This window comes from Pteropus vampyrus, unplaced genomic scaffold (genome assembly GCF_000151845.1).
Source record: "Pteropus vampyrus isolate Shadow unplaced genomic scaffold, Pvam_2.0 Scaffold548, whole genome shotgun sequence".
Taxonomy (NCBI): Eukaryota; Metazoa; Chordata; class Mammalia; order Chiroptera; family Pteropodidae; genus Pteropus; species Pteropus vampyrus.
In genome coordinates, this window is record NW_011889329.1 from 2226392 (window position 1) to 2244473 (window position 18082).

Genomic DNA, 18082 nt, shown 5'->3' on the forward strand with positions numbered 1-18082 from the left:
TTTTTAAAAACAACTGGTTCTCAATTGATTAATAGATAAACCAAATGTAGTTTTGTACAATGGAATATTACTGTTATAAAAAGGAGTAAAGTAGAAATATTGGCTACAGCATGAATGAACCTTGAAAACATTATGCTAAGTGAAAACAAGCCAGCTCAGAAAGACTACATATTGTGCAATTCCATCTATGTTAAATATCCAGAGTCAGCAACTACATAGAGACATAAAACAGATTAGTGTTTGACAGGGGCCTTGTATGAGAGGAGAGAATGGATGAGGGAACACTGGAAAGTAACACTAATTAGTGCGAGTTTTCTTTTTCGGGTGACGATAATGTTCTGGAAGTAGTGGTAAATATACTAAAAACCACTGAGTGTACACTTTAAAGGGTGAACATTATGGTATATGAATAATATCTCAATAAAAAATAAATATAAAAGTAACCTTTATAGTAAGGTTTACCTATTATCCTTTTTTCTCCAGTTAATCCATTGACTTCTCAACCAATATATTTAGTTTTTCTCTCTCATAAATACTTTGTATATATACATGCAAATATGTACATTCCTAATATCCCCCCTTTTACACAAATAGTAGCATACTGTTCTTCTTCTTGCATTTTTTAGTTAAAAATATTAAAAGTAAAAGGCTAGGAAAAGATATACCATGCTGACATTAATCAAAAGGAACCTGGAGGTGCTATATTTATATTAAAGATAAACAGAATTGAACACAAATACTGGGCTCTAGTTAGTAACTCTGTTACTCACAGGCATATGTAAGTACTTAATGGAGATACTAGGGTTAAACAAATAAGTGAATAGATAATAGATAAAGATAGCCAGGTTTCTCACAGAGAAAATAATTAAAGATAAGGAAAAAGGGAAGGCTAGAATGAATTCTGTGACATGGATTTAAATGAAGACATCAGTATGAGCTCATCTTTAATGTAATATGTATACAGATATACAGGTACAGAAATAGACATAGATGTGTGTGTATTCATGGGTTAGTATAGATGCTTATATTTTCTAGGTCTGCCTTTGGAGGACCTAGAGCAAGGACACCCCAATAATAATAAACACAGCTAGTTCCCAGATCCTGGTTTCCAATACCATTCTTCAATAAAGGAACCAGACTCTTGAAGTATTGGCTCATTCTGGATCAGGACAGGGCAAATACAAGATGAACTTGTTATGCCTTCTACCACAAAATAAGGAAGTGCTCAAGAAAATTTGGAGCATGACAAGAGGACACAGGAGCCAATCTGAAGGAGCTCCCACTGGCCACTATGTAAGAATCATGAAAGGTAACGAAAAACTGAGAAACTGTCACATATTGGAGGAGACTAAGGAGGCATGACAAGTAAAAGCCATGTGGGATCCTGGAACAGAGAAAGATATTAGGGGGAAAATTGGTGAAATTCAAATAAGGTCTCTAGTTTAGTTAATAATATTGTACTAGAGTTAATTTCCTTGTTTTGATAACTGTGCTATGTATGGTATGTAAGTTGTTGACATTCCAGGAATTTGAGTGAAAGGTATGCAGGAACTCTCTGTACTGTTTTTGCAATCTTGTAAGTCTAAAATTATTTCAAAATAAAATATTTTTAAAAGTTAGCTCTTTTAGTCTTACACATGCGTCTCTGTCTTTTAATGCTCAGAAATACAGTGGGGTATTGTTTTCATTTTTCTTTCTTCTTTTTTTTTTTAAATTATAAGTGTGATAAGGAGAAAACTCTGAAATTCATGCAATGGCTGATCCTGCAACTGACCACATCTAGATGGATGAATCAGATAATTAAATAGTCAAGAAAGCATTCATATCCATAATAGCACTTCACAAGCCTAGCAAATCAAGAATTTTGGCTGTAAAAAGAAGATCATTCAGTTCAAGTTGTTACCATTTACAGATGAAGAAACTGGAGAGCTGGTGAGGAAGAGTCACTTGCCTAAGGTCACATAAGCAGTTATCAAAAGAGCCTGAGGATCAATGTTCTAGTCATTTCAGTGATTTTTGTTTTTTTCCCCCTGTGGAGGAGGAAATGGAGTCAACATCAACTGGGCTGTTGTTTCACTAATCCAAGGCAACAGACTTTTATCACATTCAAACTGTCCCACATTACATAGGGATGCACTGCCTGTAAAGTTTTGTGGTTCTCCTTTACTTTTTGTACTTCAAAAGGGTTTCCTTTTCTTGTTCTTGATCCCTCCCTCATTTATTGTTTCATTATATTGTAGTTAGATTAACACTTTAAAGTTCATATTTAGTTATTCGGACTATTAATTTTGAGAAGGGAGAAGAGAGTGTGCTCTTTATTTTTTAGACAAAGTTATCTAATTTAGTGATACTAAGCTTTGTTTAATTGCTGAGAGTCAGGAGACTGAGCTATCTCTACTCCCTTGTCCATCCTTCTCCCCAAACCCTGCTTTGCTGAGTTAACCAGCCAAAATTGGAGATTATAACTGGCTGTGGATCATGTACATTTTCACTGCATGAAACTCTTTGGTGTCTGGCTCTGTTATATATTCATTAATACAATGCCCTGTCCAGCTAGGGGGATACCTGCCATAGGTCAGCTGAAAATATTACAATAACACTTCAGCCTCTTACGGGTCAAATATTGTTCTGTAAAACAACTTGGAATCTAACCCAGCTCATTTAAAATGTTTTATGGGAGCATAGCTCAAGATCATTTCTCTCTCCCCCTCGAAGCCAGCGCTGCAACTAGACACCTAGTGAGAAAGGACTCGTGATATGGCCAGAGATATTTTCCTCAACCACTATTAATATTTACCCTTTGTCACAGGAATCCCATTTAGTTATGAGAGGTCTGAAAATCTGAAGTTTGAAAATTGTGTACTATTTGTCAGCTCTTCTGTTTCGAAGAAACTTTACATGTTAGGGAAATATATACCTGATCCTATTTGATCATTAAATAATTATCTTCATGTTGCATATGAGTCATTACAAATAGTATATTTTTCTCTATTTTAAGTTTTTGTGAAGTCAGGATGCAAGGTACTTCTCTGCATCTGGAAATAGTAATTATTTCTTCTAGAAACATAACTTTATTCATAGAGTATCGTTTACTTACTGTTCTTTTTGCCCTTACAGATTAACTTTTAGATCCATTAGATCTAGCAATTTTGGCCACATGAATTTAAATGTATGCTTTTTGCTTGTAGCATCTCTTAAGTTACCCTGTTTTCCTGTACCTCAGTCTGCTTCTTAATTGTTGACCTATAGGGTTATATATTCCAGAGGAATCTTAGTTGTCTATTGTTTCCTCATCATCTCTAAATAATCTTTCCATTTTCTTCTGTATTTCCTCCACTATGTAATCAGTCTTTGGTTTTTTAAATTTATGTTTTTGTTTGTTTGTTTGTTGCTGCTATCCAATCTAGATTTGCAATACTGCTTGGGTTTTCAGTGTGTGTGCATGTGTGAGTGTGAGTGTGAGAGTGTGTGTGTGTGTGTGTGTGTGCGCGCGCGCGTGCACCTTCAGTTCTCACCGCAGGGTCAAGTTTTACTATTAGATGTAATTATATGTTTAATCATGCTTTTCTCTGTGTTTCTTGATATTGTTTACCTAAAAGTTGGTAAACTATTTCATTTATTCTTCAATCTTTTATTTTCTAAATAATCTCCACTATTTGGATTTACATGTTCAACTCTCTAGAGTTAAATTATTTTTTCAATGTCTTCTTCATGATAAGTTTGTATAATATTGCTTAGTGTCATGTCTAATCAGTTATTTAGTGAAGTAGATATGTCTATAGGATGCATCAATTTTGGCCATATGCATTTAAATATATGCTTTAAATGGGATTTTTTTCTATCACAAGTGGGCATCTAATTTTTTCCGTTGACACTCAATTTTTTATTTATCCACTGGAAATTGGTAGAAAAGAAATTAGCCTTTTGTTCTTATCTATGTTCTGTGGGCAGACACTGGATAGCGAAGGCAATTTCTACACTGTGAAAACTAGCCATTAGTTTAAAAATATAGAGTCCACAGTGATATAACTGTTAAATATGTCTTAAATATGACAAATTCCCTAATCTAAGACATAACTATGTACCAGTCATGATTTACTACGTAACTATATAGCAGTAAAGTTTTAATTTCTGTCTTTAGCATGCAAAAATTCAAACAGAAAACCTTTTTCCTCTGTAACTTTAAACTTTTCACCCATCTTTTATATGTCTATGTACATTGAGTATGCAGCATTGTAATATGAATGATCTCTTACTCAGTTCCACATACTTTTTGGAAACTGCATGTTTTAAGGTGACATTGTTTTAAGACTATATTGTCAGATTGCCTTAAAATTTTCGATCATCCTATTTGTGGAAGACAATAACACTGAAGTAACAATTTGAGACTGTTTAATATCTTAGGGAGCTTTGTGTTCTTGTTTTAAACATTTGATAAGCAGTTGTTTTTCTGTCGTTAATGTTTATAGTAATCACATGTTCCATTAAATGAACTTAAATATTTTACAGCTTTTGTAAAAACATAATCTCTAGAGTTTTTGCAATTTCTTTGTTATTCGCTTTTCCTATTAGCCAGGAAAGCATTCTATATAGAAAGAAATTCATTCTTAACTTCCAAACAAATAAAAAATTTAAACTTTGCCTGTCTAATTTTATTTTGCTAGTACCCCACTAGAGGATTTACTTTTTTTCCAGCTTGATATATAACATTGTGTATGTTTAAGGTATATAACATGATGATTTGATATAAATATATAAGGTTAGTTAACACCTCTATCACCTCATGTAATTACCTTTTCTAATTTTTTTGTGATGAGAATATTTAAGATCTACTGTTTTAGCAACTTTGAAGTATAGGATACAGAATCGTTCAGTATAATCACCATGCTATACATTAGATATCCAGAATTTATTTGTTTTATAACTGGAGGTTTGGACGCTTTGACTAATATCTCCCTTACCCAGCCCCTGGTAACCTCCATTCTACTCATTGTTTCTATGAGATCAGCTTTTTTAGATTCATCATGTAAGTGAAATTATACAGTATTTATCTTTCTGTGTCTGGCCTGTTTAACTTTTTCACTTATTTCACTTATTTTCACTTAATGCCCTCAAGATCCATCGATGTTGTCACAAAGGGCAGAATTTCCTTCTTTCTTGTAGCTGAATAGTATTCCATTGTAGATATTTTGAACTATGGTCTTATTTTTCAAAGAAGCCTTAGAAGTAGTCTCGATAAATGCTTCTTTATTGGGTGAACTACAGATGTAACCGTGAAAATATTTGAAACAAAGCAAGTGGCATAAACAGAAAATACTGCCTTGTAATAACAGCTCTAACAAGGGCTCCCTATGTGGCCTTGAGCAAGGCATGGTAATCGTACTACCTCTGTTTCTCTTCATACAAGAGCAAGCAGCAGAGGTCAATTTGTAGGAATATCGGTTGTGGTTTACTACAAAAATTTTATAAATGTCAGGGGTCATTTATTGCTGAAAGTCCTGTTAAATCCATTAAAAGTTCTGTATGCATTCAATTCCCCAAAGAAATGATTCATTCAACAAACATTTATTGAAACCCATTACTTGTTAGGCACAGTGTGCACAATAGATTATGAAAGATGTGGTCTCTGCCTGACCTCTTAATATGAAGCTGTTTGTGTTATTTGCCATAAGCCAGGTACAAACTAACTGCTAAAAGAGTCCAAGGGGAGAGGCAGAGGCTGGGATTATATCCAGCTGTGTTGATAAAGATGCCGTCATGTTAGAGGTTCTGTTTGAGGTATTCTTTGAAAAAGGGATAGAAAGATATTCCAGGCAGATGGGATAACCTTAACAAATACAGATGGAGAAAACTGTGATATATGTTTGGGAAGTTGAATGTTAAGTCAAACTGGCTGAAGCATAAAGCTTATGTTGGCAGAGTAGCCTCAAGAGTTAGTGAGGAGTTTAAACTTTATTTTGTAGCTCTGAGGAATCTGACAATTTTTAAGTAATGACATCATCAGCCTATGCAAGATGAATTGGTAGAACAAAAAAGACTGGTAAGAGGGAAACCTCTTAGAAAGCTGTTCAAGTATTGAAGGTATGAAATAATAAGACTTTAAATTAATTGGTGGCAGTGTGAAGGGAAAGCCAGTGATGTAGTTGGGCTGCTAAGAGAGGGTTGACATTCTATTTTAGCCTACAGATATTGTGCTCACTTTAATATCCAATCTCATTGAATTTTAAGTGAAGGTCTGCATACTTGTTTTGGTTTCACATTAGATGCTGTCTTGTTTACCAATGTAATTTTTGTGCTTAGCACATTAGCACGTATTAGGAATCTAAAAATTATTTGTTGAATGAAACATGAACTTGTTGAATCACTTTGAGAGAAGAAGAGTAAACATGGGCTCCCTTAGAAGGTGTCCCGTCATCTCTCTATTTGCATCTATACTTCCACCCCCAGTTCAGTTTTTACTTCAATGTGAATGAAAATTGTATACACACATGTGCCAACTTTCCTCATTCAACTACATTTTAACATAGATATGATGATCTACAGATTGCTAATTTTCTTGAATTTAATTCTGTCCCTTAGCATTATAGAAATGTTCTTTGTCCAGAAGCCATTGGTCGGTCTCCAAATGTTGCATTTTGTGCGCTTTTATCCTATATATTGAGTTTTAAAACTTTGCTCAGTGGCTATTGTTAAATATTATTTTAAAGTAATTAGTGTGATAATTTAGTAATATTCAAGCATTACTTTTGCCTTCAAATGTTTAAAATTGAATTTTATAGCAGATAGCTAGCTTGCAAATCAGGATATTCTTGGAAGCATGATTAGTGCTAATAATGTCATTCTGAGTCAAGTATACAGTCATAATCTTCAGAAAAGGGTTTTGTGTAAAAGGTGACTACCTAGTCCAATAAAAATATATATTTGAAGTTTAATTAATAACTATTGCTATGAATACACAGGGATATTTACAGTCCAAAGAGTTCGATCATAAAAAAGCAAAGAAAAATTCTCAGAGAGAGAGCCCATGCATTGACATTTTAAAATAAACTTAACTAGAGCCCTTAATAACTAGAACTTAGTCCAAACAATGTGCTTTTAAAAAAAAATGAGAAAATAAGCAACGGAAACGCAATTTCAAGATTTTTTTTTTAATCTCTAGGCTTATTAGCTATATCTTAGAATTTGTACAGTCAGCTCAATATCTTATACATTTTTCATCTTCATCTCCATTTCTGCATAGTGATTTCTGTTTTTCAGAACAGATAACCCTGAGGCCTTGGGTGCAATCTTCAGTGATCAAGATATGATTCAAGTTTGGGCAACTGACTCCACTTTCAGAGACAGGAAAAGTACCTGGAACATTTTAGAAAATGTTTCAATAAAGAAAGAAACTTCAAATGATTTTAACGACTTAGCAGCATTCAGCTGATGAAATTAATAGTTTCCCAAATTTTCAAGGCCTCACTCAGGTAGCACATGACATTTACTCCATCTTTGAAGTATTCGAGATAAAATCTATTCAATCATATTTCACTTGTTTGTCTCCCAAATTTTTTATTCTCCCACTAGGGAAACATAAGAAAAAATGACATTACTTTTGAGTCAGAGATTGTAGAGGAAAAGGGAAGGAAGGGAGGGAGGGAGGAAAGAAAGAATGGAAGAAGGGAAAGAAGGAAGGAAGGAAGGAAGGAAGGAAGGAAAGGAAGGAAGGAAGGAAGGAAGGAAGGAAGGAAGGAAGGAAGGAAGGAAGGAAGGAAGGAAGGAAGGAAGGAAGGAAGGAAGGAAAAGAAATTCGGAGACATCTATTGAGAAAAGCTTTTCACTCTAAAATAATTCAGTTATAATAATAATATATTTGAAACAAAACCACAAGGGATGTGTAATGAAAAAATAACATACTAATGCAAGAGGAAGGTGCTAGAGGAAATAAGACACTCCAGAGAGAATTATTTATGCCATTTTTATCACACATTTTCCACTATAAACTTCTCATCTTTTCTTGAAGCAAAAATAAAGAGCTGTGATTAATTATATCTCAGAAAAATCTCATTTTCCCCATCACGCTTGCTCCTTCTCCTTCTCAATAGCACCACTAAACATGCACCCCCAGTCACCTTTTATTTCTACCCCATGATTTTTCTTTGATTTCTATTCCAGTATGTCCAGTGCTAGAGCCCCTTCCAGCAACATTTTTCATGCCTATGCAATTGCAGGAGAGATAAGATATGTAAACTCCTTGTGGGCAGGTTCTGAAATGTCCTGTTCTTCTTTCTGTCTTCCACAGTATCAGAAATCTTTTTACAGAGAGGTGTTTATTAACCAGTATGCTTTCAATAAATGTCCTATTTACTATGGTTACCAGAAAGCTCAGAGCTACATGTATGAGCCAGCTAAAACAATTCACCTTAGCCTAGGTTTTTGATGTTTTTGATGTGTTTGTTCTTATCAACCCACATTTGCCATTATGTCACTCTTACTCTCCAGGCTTATGATAATGATCTTATTGGAAACGTATTTTTTCTTGCAAGATTTTTCCAAGCCTTTCTAGAAAAATGTAGTTGCATAACTAGTGAGAGAGCAAGAGAGCAAGGGAAGGGGCTACTTCTGTTTCTGAATTTCTTATTCGCAGTTTATTAAGCTGAGTGTTTTTCATTTAGATGTGTTAATGCGTTACAGGCATTCAAGTAATGCAAACTGAGAGGCCTCAGTATTTTTTTAAATTTATTTATTTAAATTAGTTTCAAGTATATAGTACATTGGTTAGACATCTATATAGTTCATAAAACAATCCCCCAATTGATCCCTCCCTCCCCTGGCCCTCCACCTAGCCATCATATTAATGCTAACTGCATTCCCTCTGCTGTGCTCCCCATTCCCGTGCCCAACTATCAACTACTAATTTGTATTTCTTTATTTAATAGGCTTCCAGTGATACTCAGAAATAGACTAAGTGCTGATGAGACTACTCTTAATACATAAACAAAAGAGTAACAAATACTTGGAACATTTTAGACAGTGTTTATTTTCTTTACAATGAAAAGAAGAAAGTGTTGTCTGAGATGTACTGTTTCCTTACTGAATCACTGCAGGGTGCAAGTGATGAACTTGGTATTCAATGCTTGCTTTGAGGTTTGGGAATCTATCTATACTTCAGTTTCTGTTTGTCTATGCTGAAATGCCGTGATCAGCATTGGATTGTTTGCTTAGTTGATGTGAAAAGTATTTCCCTCCTTTTAGTTTGTCTTCTAGGTTTTTTGAGGGGGAGGGAGAGAGGAGTGAGGAGAAGGGGTAATGGTTACAACTGAGTGTGATTTCCTCAGTGCATAAAAACATTAATTTATCGAAAAACCGAGGAGCATTTACTACACAATTATTTATCTGCTTAAATTTGGGTACATAGCACATATTTAGAAAAACACTCTGGGGAGGTCCGTAGAGCAAATGTAAGCAACGTGTCATACAGAACTTTTATATATTTAACTTTGCAACTAATACCACTACTTTGTAAACAGAAAATGAATGTTTCCATAAAGTAGTAGAGTAGAATTTTGAGAAGTCTTTTTTTTTTTTCATGACTTAGACTGGCCCTCTCTTACTATGACTGTTAATATCATTACTGAAGTCAGAGATGTGGAATTAAGATATCAAAATCCCTTCGATATGACCTTTTAGAAAATAAATTATTAGTAACATAAGAAAATGCTAAGTAAACACTAAATCCATTGTTTGATGGGATAGTATTCCCATAGACCAGAGATTCTCCCATAGACCAGAGATTCTCAAAAGAGTTGTTGGAAGACTAGCAGCACCAGCTCCACCTGGAAACTTGTCAGAAATGTAAATTCTCAGGCCCCACCCCAAACCTGTTAAATCAGAAACTCTGAAGTGGGTCTGAGGATCTGTGTTTTATGAAGCCTCCCTGGTGATTCTGATGAACACTAAAATTTGAGAACCATTGGTTTAGAGAAAACTATGATGGTATAGGAGATTATCAACTAAGAAATTCTTAGCACTCTGTATAGTTTCTTCAATACTTCTTCCTTTCCACTTTTTTTTTTTTCAAATGGCTTCATTCTTGGGTTATTGTTTATGTTTAGATCTGGTGGGAATAAAACGGTGTCTGTTCGGGAAAACATATATCTTTAAGAAGCTTCTATTTCTCCCCACCCCCAAGGAGCACCACGATGCTTATTAACTGATAAGGCTCTGAGACATATTGCACAAAAGATAGCAGTTTAATTCTGCTTAACCCAACATTTCTCAAAATCTTTGACCACAGAACTCTATTTTTGTGGAGCATATAAAGACTTCTCATGGAACATTACATTGCAGGTAGCTGGGTAAAAATAACATCGATGTCTAAATTTATGAAACCAAAAAGAAAAAAATAATAATTATTTGTCTTTTATAACACTTCAGAAAGATTAGTGGCTTTTTTAAAACCCTGAAAGCTCTATTGTAGATGTTGTTAGCTGCTACAAGTAGACTTTCAAAACTTTATGTGCAGCAATTATGGGGACATAAAAGGCTATATATATAGATATAGATAGATAGGCACATATATACATATATATGCTTGTATATAAAACGTATTATATATTTATTAGTTTTTACAATGGAAATATATATGTATGTTCATGTATATCATATATTCAAATGTTTCACATTTATATGAGTCAATCTTGGCTTCTATGAGGTTCGCCTATTGAGATAAAAATAAGAAAAACGAAAAATTAGCTTAAAAACTTGTAAACAGTTTTATAATGAGATTCAATTTTAATATTTTACCAATTATATAAATAATATTCAAGATCCCTTTGCTATCATTAATTACTTGTTAATACTATAAGCACTGTTAACATCTTCTCTTATAGTCTATCATTTGTTTTGCTTTATCCTAACTCACCAGGAAAAAAAATGACTTGCCTGATTTCTTTTTATCATTTTAATATATGTTATAAATAAAATATAATAGCAGTTGTGGCAAAGTAAAATCTTTTTAAAGTACCCATCAAAAAGTATTATGCTCCAAACTTTTTCATATAATAGAAGTTACTTTAAGTGCTTATTCATTATGATTCTAAAGTGAATTTTTATTATGGGAGATATTAAAGTAAGAAGCTGGTGATGGTAGAAATATGTCTCTTGATTAGATAAACTGGTCTCCTAAGTAAGTACTGGCTTATTGCCAGTTGAAAAAGGAGCAATAATTCTTTTATCTTTTCAGTTATTTGCAAGTATAAGATAAAAGCCTGAACCGGCTTCTTTATCCTCTGCTCTTTCACCTACCATACCACTGAGCTCTGGGAGCAGTTCTGAGAAGAGAAGTGTCCCTGGCTCTTTAACATTGTATGTAAATTTCTTTTCTAGGCACATGATAATTTATATTTCATTGAATCAAGAATTACTCACATAATAATGCATTACTTTTGTGGAGAGGTAAAATCATAAAACATAGTTCATAATGTCATATTTTTCATACTTAATTCACAGTAGTAATTTTGGTTTTGTTATAAAGAAACAACAAAACAGACTTTACTTTCAAAACATACTAAATTTCACTTTCCTTTTTATTCATTCAAAATACCTATGAGGTATGTAGGGGCAGAAATTATTCCTAGGCAAACTGATTAACAGAACTGGAAAATAATTTAGCCATGATCTAAAGGTAATTAGAATCTAGGGTACTTAAATCCCAGTCTAACAGTCTTTCTAATAAAATACAGAATTCATATTAAAATTTAGATTTATTTCTTCTTTGTCTAGGAAAAAATACATGAGAGAAATCAAATTATGAATATCATCAGCGAATATCTATAACACTTCATTTTTTAATAGCTGTGGGAAAAAAACTAAATAACAAGTTATATTGGATAGAATTGATGTTCATATTATTGAAGTGTTTACCTGATGTATGTGTATACTGATTTGCATTTGAAGTCTTTAGTATTATTTACTTAACCAAAAATAAATTGGCAAAGAGAAAAAAAAATAAACAAAGCTGTTGTTCATAATGCAGAGTTAAAGCACTGAAAAAGTCAAGCCCTAGTTTTCATGGCCCACAAATCATTAACCTACTTTGCACCATCTCAAAGTCTATACGTTCTCTGGTCATTTAAGTCAAATCCTCATTAAAACTGAGCATTTGGTTGTGCAGTTTTTTGTGAGATAGTGTGTGTAGGATATGCGAATTCTCATTTGTAGATTCTTTTAGTGAAATGAAATGCTTCAGAAGGAGACTTTGTATGACTTTGGATAACATTGATTTTTTTGTCATTGTTTGGAGGGTTTTTTTTCTGCTTCGTGATTGTGTTGAAGCTACAGAACTCAGACATCTGTGGTCTGAGAAAATCTGCTTGTAAATGACACTACTTTGTTTTTAAAAGATGCTTCTTTTACGTGGTAATAATAGTCACAAAATGCACACAACCAACTCTTTCACCGAACCCCACTTCCATTCCTTCTCTATGTCCATTAGGTTTTGCTGAACTGTTCTTTTGTCAGGTCATGGTTGTTTGTGTTTAAACTCTCATAACCCAACTCCTGATAATATGACACTGCTTTTCCTAAACCAACTGGCAAAATTCTATTGTGCAAACATTTACTAAAAAGCTGAGCTAAGAGAGGACTGGTTCACGCTAATTATTCTGCTTCAGTAAGGATGAAAGACTTAATGCATATAAAGTACTTTGAACAGTACCTAGCACATGGTAAATACACAATAAAGCTAGTTGTGATTATTCAGGTGGACGTGCTATAAAAAAAATGGACATTCTGTAAATGCATGTCAACAATTGCCACATGCCAAATAACATGGGCTAAAACTGTACATACAATTATTCTCCAGCTCCCCATAAATGGTCAAAATTAATTCACTTCTAAAAGATCATTTGACCTTAATACTAGAATCTAGTATACAAAGTCAATGTAAAACATGAAACAAAATAAAATCAATTAAAAATGCTCCAGTTATCTTCAGTAGAAAAATAAGTCTCCTTCTGAAGCATTTCATTTCACTAAAAAATTGGCACACTGATGTTTCAAGCTACCTAGTTTATTTCACTCTATTACTTTATAATTTTTTTTCTAGAATGAAATTTTATTTACCTTATATAAGAGACACATAAACTGGACTCATTTTATTTTTCCAGAAAAACATGTTTTCTTAAGTTTTTAAATTTTATTCTAAGTTTGAAAGAAGGCTCAATGAAGCTACGGTAGATTTTATTTTATTTTTCCCTCACAAAAATAAAGAGTGCACTAATTAAATGGCATTTATTAGACTATCACCATGATCCTAGAAACATTTTTTGTGGTTAATATAGAGGGTATATGTTTTTTAAAGAACACTACATCATTATAAGTGTACTATTCTCTCAAGAACTCTTATTCCAGATGTTGAAACTGACTTGAGGAGTTCAATGAACAGATTTTAAAATTACTAATTAACTTTTTCTCTTCTTTGCTTTATTTTTTATTATTATTTTTTGTTTTAGATTTGGAGATAGGCATTCTTTGGCAGAGGTCATATTTCAAATTCTTTGTAAGGATATGAGACATTTATGGTTGAGGGATTGATTTATTTTAAAACATAAAACCTCCACTTATCATTTTATCTTCTTTAAACTAACCTCATTTCTAGTTACATTGTTTGTGAATGGCCTTGTTTAGTTCCTTAAATAGCAGGAACAGTTTCAAAATCATCAAATATTAACTTCCCACTGAAAGCAGGTGAGCTTAACAAGGTTACTCTATTTACTAAGTTAGACTGAGAGAGGAACATTTTAAAATATATATTAAAATAATCTCAGTAGTTTTATATAGAACTTTGTCAATTCTGTTCATAACTCTGAAACACATTTTGAATGAAAGTTAATATACTTGGTAGATATTCAGACCAGGCAGAATAGATCTTTATTTTTAAAAGAGAAAGAATTTGTATTAATAAATTGTTTTCTTTATGTCTGCAGAACAACAACAACAAAAAAAACAGTAAGTTGACCTAGTTTTCACATGCTTTTTAAAAGAATCTCTTGGCTAAGAATGACACTTTATTTAAATAAAGTATGCATTTGGAGTTTGGAGCTTTTCGGGAGAGATTTGTCTGATACTCTAAAACGCCTACAGTTTGAATGACAAGTTAGCATAAAGTTTCAATAAGACTTTTGGTGATAAAAATGTACACGATCAATAACAAAATGTAGACGTATTCTGTACCTTAAAGTATTTTAATGGTAGTCCATGACACCGAGTAAATATTTCTGCTTGGAAATTGCATATTTGGTGATAGTTTGGTAGTTGGGTAGGAGTGTGAGGAAAATGCTTATTTCAAAGTTGATATATTTGGTTCTATTTGGGATTTGAAACATGATTTCACACTTACGAATTTAGCAAGGCCCTGTAAAACAACTATTTTGATATTATGTTTTTAATTTTCTTTATCCGAAAGAAGACTTGTGTTCAGCAAAAGAGGGACAGATTTTCATCTTTAATTTCAAAATGCAGAAGTAAATCAATAACCATATCTGCCCTTCATATAACCTCTGGGTGGAAGGGTATAGAGTTGTAACTATTTAATTTATTCTTAGCAGCATACTGAGCCCTGCAAAGATAAATTGTTTAACTCTGAAAAATAATCAGTGCCTTTCTCACCTTATACTCTCTTTTTACTTAGAGACAGGAAATTTAATTTTGCCAAGTGGAAATCCTAAGGTTTAAGTTGAGTGGAAAACTAAGACCCTTAAGGAATTGAAGGGATTGCCAAATACGTTCTTACTTCCCAAGTTTTAGTGCGGTAAAAACTCACTTGAGACTCTTAAAGTCATGGAAACCTAAGGTAATTGGCATGGGTTCAAGGGACAGAAGTCACAGTGTAGGAAATCCAGTTAGGCAGAGAAGACTTGAGTTGTAACTTTAGAAGTTGCCAGACTGAAGCATTCAAACGAAAGAAGAAAAGCTCAGCAGCCATTTGGAAATATCTGACAGAACTTAGAGCTTTGGCAAGAGGAGTTGGGAAGATGACTGTGGGATCTTTCTTTGCAGCAATCATAGGAAAAATCACCATGTTGTTAGCTTTTGGGAAATCAAGGAAGCAGATCCTCTAATAGTGTTTCATTATAAAGTTGATGAGGGAAAAAATTGATTCCCTGTTGAGATCACTGTCTGTGTGGAGTTTGCACATTCTCACCAAGGTTGCTTAGGTTTTCTCCAGGGACTCTGGTTTCCTCTCACATCCCAACGATGTGCATGTGAGGTAAATTGGCATGTTTGAATTGTCCCAGGCTGAGTGAATGTACGTGTGTTTGAGTGTGCCCTGTGGTGGAAAGATGTCCTGTCCAGAGTGGGTCTTGCATTGCACCCTGAGCTGTTGGGAAAGGCTCCAGCCAGTTGCAACCCTGAACTGGAATAAGTGGGTTGGAAAGAATTCCCTTACTTGTTTTGATTAATCTTTCTTTCGTTTTTTTTTTTATTTTTTAACTTTTTTAAAACTTTTTAAAAATTAAGTTTATTGAAGTAACATTGGTTAATACAATTATATAATTTTCAGATATACATTATAATTTGACATCTGCATATTCTATTGTGCGTTTACCGCCCAAAGTCCAGTTTCCTATATGTGAATATAGCTCAAATTTATTTCAATGTTTCATATTAGAAGTGTTTCAGGTCTTTATTTAGAAGTTTGGTCATGTTTTTGTGACCAGCAATATGCCGTAGGAACTTAACTCTTGTTTGTATCAATTAGTCTGCAGTAAAATTGTTTTTTATATAGTCGTTTCACTTAAAGTCTCAGTTTTCAAGAACCTATCAACGACATTAGGTGAGGACTTTCTGCATAAGCAAAAATGTTAAATGTCATTTCAATGGAAGATCCAGTTCTTTGGAGTTCTTTTTCTATTTAGGAGAAAAAAAAATAGAAATGAAAAGTATGAAGGAAAACTAACTTGACTTACAAAATACCACAGGGCTTAGTTTGAGCGTTAGTAGGAGGAAGTTGAATTAGATCACTATTTTCATGAGGATACTCTAATGAGATTGTTAGAAGATGTTTTGTGACAAAAAAAAAGGAATGGTTTGTGTAATTAAACCATGTTGGGAAATGCTGAGTTAACAAAAGTAAGCCGGTTTCTTTACTGTAGGACGTATAAGAGAGAACCTTTGGTGTGCTGTCAGTCGCCATGACAGGAATATAGTTTGCTATTTCTTAACAGTATTTAACCAGGAAACTCAGTTTTTGAGTCTTTTGGGGAATAGTGGTCTGTGGTACACACTCAGGCAAATGCTGGACTAAATGATCTCCAGGAGCCTTTCCGGCTTTACTATTTAATATTTCTATGATATATTATCTTTAAACATGTAAACTTCTCCAGTACAGTACAATTTCATTCTTTCTGACTGTACTAATTCTGAATCTTTGATAATTTCAACGAAGAAGTCTAAATTTGTAATGAATAAAACATAAATTTAGAACTATGTCTAAAAATTGATTCCCGAATGTTCATAAATTGCTACTTTTGTAATATACATATTTTGTAATGTAAGACTACTATAGGTTGCCATTTTTCCTGAATATATTATTTTGTTCCTTAGAATTAACCATGCCCCTCTACTTTTCCCTCTCTTTTAAAATGCATAATCAAGGATAGGCTGAAAAAGAAATCTATGCAAATAATGGCTAGTCATGCCATCTTTTGCTTTCTTTGAATATGTATCTGCCTAGATCTTATGTGTGCATGTAGAAACATGATACTTAAGCAGTTATTTTCCTGGGCTTCAGTGGATGACTTTTGCTTGAATTTGAGTATTTCACAGACAGAGCTAAAGAAAAAAAAGTTAATCTACCTTCCTCACGCCCCCCCACACACATATGAAAACCTTAAAAACATAAAAGCCTCATCTTCCTGTAATAATTCATATGTTCAAAAGTTTCATATAAATTTAAAGTCAGGAGTTAGGTTCAGTGGTCACTCATCATATCCCTCTTCTTCCTAACCTAAAGGAGGAGCTCTGGCAGGCATCATTTGAATTAAGTCGTTTGAATATACAGTTTGCACCACTGTAGGTGGCAAAGTGGAGTGGCTGACAGAGTAGGGAGCCGTGTGAAGCTTTTTGTGGGAGGAGCTATGGAATAAAAAACTGCTTTCCCCAAGAGTCAACTTCCTTAAATTCCTTGTAGCTGGTCAGGTAAGCTGGGGCTGAGAGTGCCTTCTGCTTTGCTCTGGGCAGTTGAAGCACAAGTAGAACGTGGGCTGATTCCATGGAGAGGGCTGCTTACAACTTTAAGGTAAAAGAGGTAAATTGGGTGTTGGAGAATTTGACTAGCTCACCTCACCAAGGTAGAAGAATAAATAGGAAGAGGGTTGACAGATAATGTATTGTTTTGAGCTTACTAACACTAAATTGTTATTTACTGTTTATCTGAAATTAAAATTTCATTGGGAGTCTTGTATTTTCATTTGATAAATCTGGCCACCCTTGATAGAAATCTTGGCAGAAGCTCTAGCCAGGAAGAAAAGGTGCAAGTAGCTGCTGTCCTCTTTGTCCTTGTTCTAAATCACTGTGGTAGGTGACTGGATTGAGTTTCCAGAAAAGGGAGGTAAGGGAACCCTAAGAGCAGGAGATTTAACTGACTATGGGCCGAGAGGGACACCTTTTATGTTGTTTCATTGCAAACTCTATGTAGTAAGTAGTCTTTTTAAGTTGCATGATTTTATGTGTATTTTCTTGGAACAATAAATTGAATGTCAGGATTTTTTTATTTCCCTTTTCCTGTATTTTAATGACATTTTATGTTCACAGCCATTGACTACTTTAAAGACAGCTTCCATGAATATTTAGCATCAGAAATGCCTTCTGACTTTTGGTAACTTGGTACCAGTGTGCTTCAATTGTCTCTGGGCTTTAATTTCATTCTGGTTGGCTGTTTTATAAACAGAGATGATGCATTCTTGAGGGGCTTTTTATTGAATAGATATTCAGTTAATATTTTTCTAAAGTGATTAAAAGCATTTGATTAGATCATGGGGGGAAATTGAAGAGGGGACAGGAAGCACATTTGGGGTATTGGTGAGGGACACTTGGT

At 33.8% G+C, this 18082-nt stretch overlaps 1 protein-coding gene across 43 annotated transcripts in view; it reads left to right on the forward strand.

Moving 5' to 3' along the window:
• The window catches only part of MBNL3 (muscleblind like splicing regulator 3), a 110184-nt gene that overhangs the window by 55368 nt on the left and 36734 nt on the right, over positions 1 to 18082 (forward strand). For 2 of the 43 annotated variants that reach the window (XM_023525331.1, XM_023525332.1), the window contains 2 exons: positions 1036 to 1309; positions 1722 to 1932. The exons of 33 other annotated variants lie outside the window; for them this stretch is intronic. Coding sequence is in view for 2 of the 10 variants with exons in the window: in XM_023525329.1 (XP_023381097.1) it covers positions 17258 to 17284 (27 nt within the window). In the remaining 8 variants the exon portion in view is untranslated. Of the gene's footprint in view, positions 1 to 1035; positions 1310 to 1721; positions 1933 to 17110; positions 17185 to 17206; positions 17285 to 18082 lie in introns of those variants that run through there. 8 more of the 43 variants (XM_023525333.1, XM_023525335.1, XM_023525339.1 and 5 more) reach the window with 8 other exon arrangements.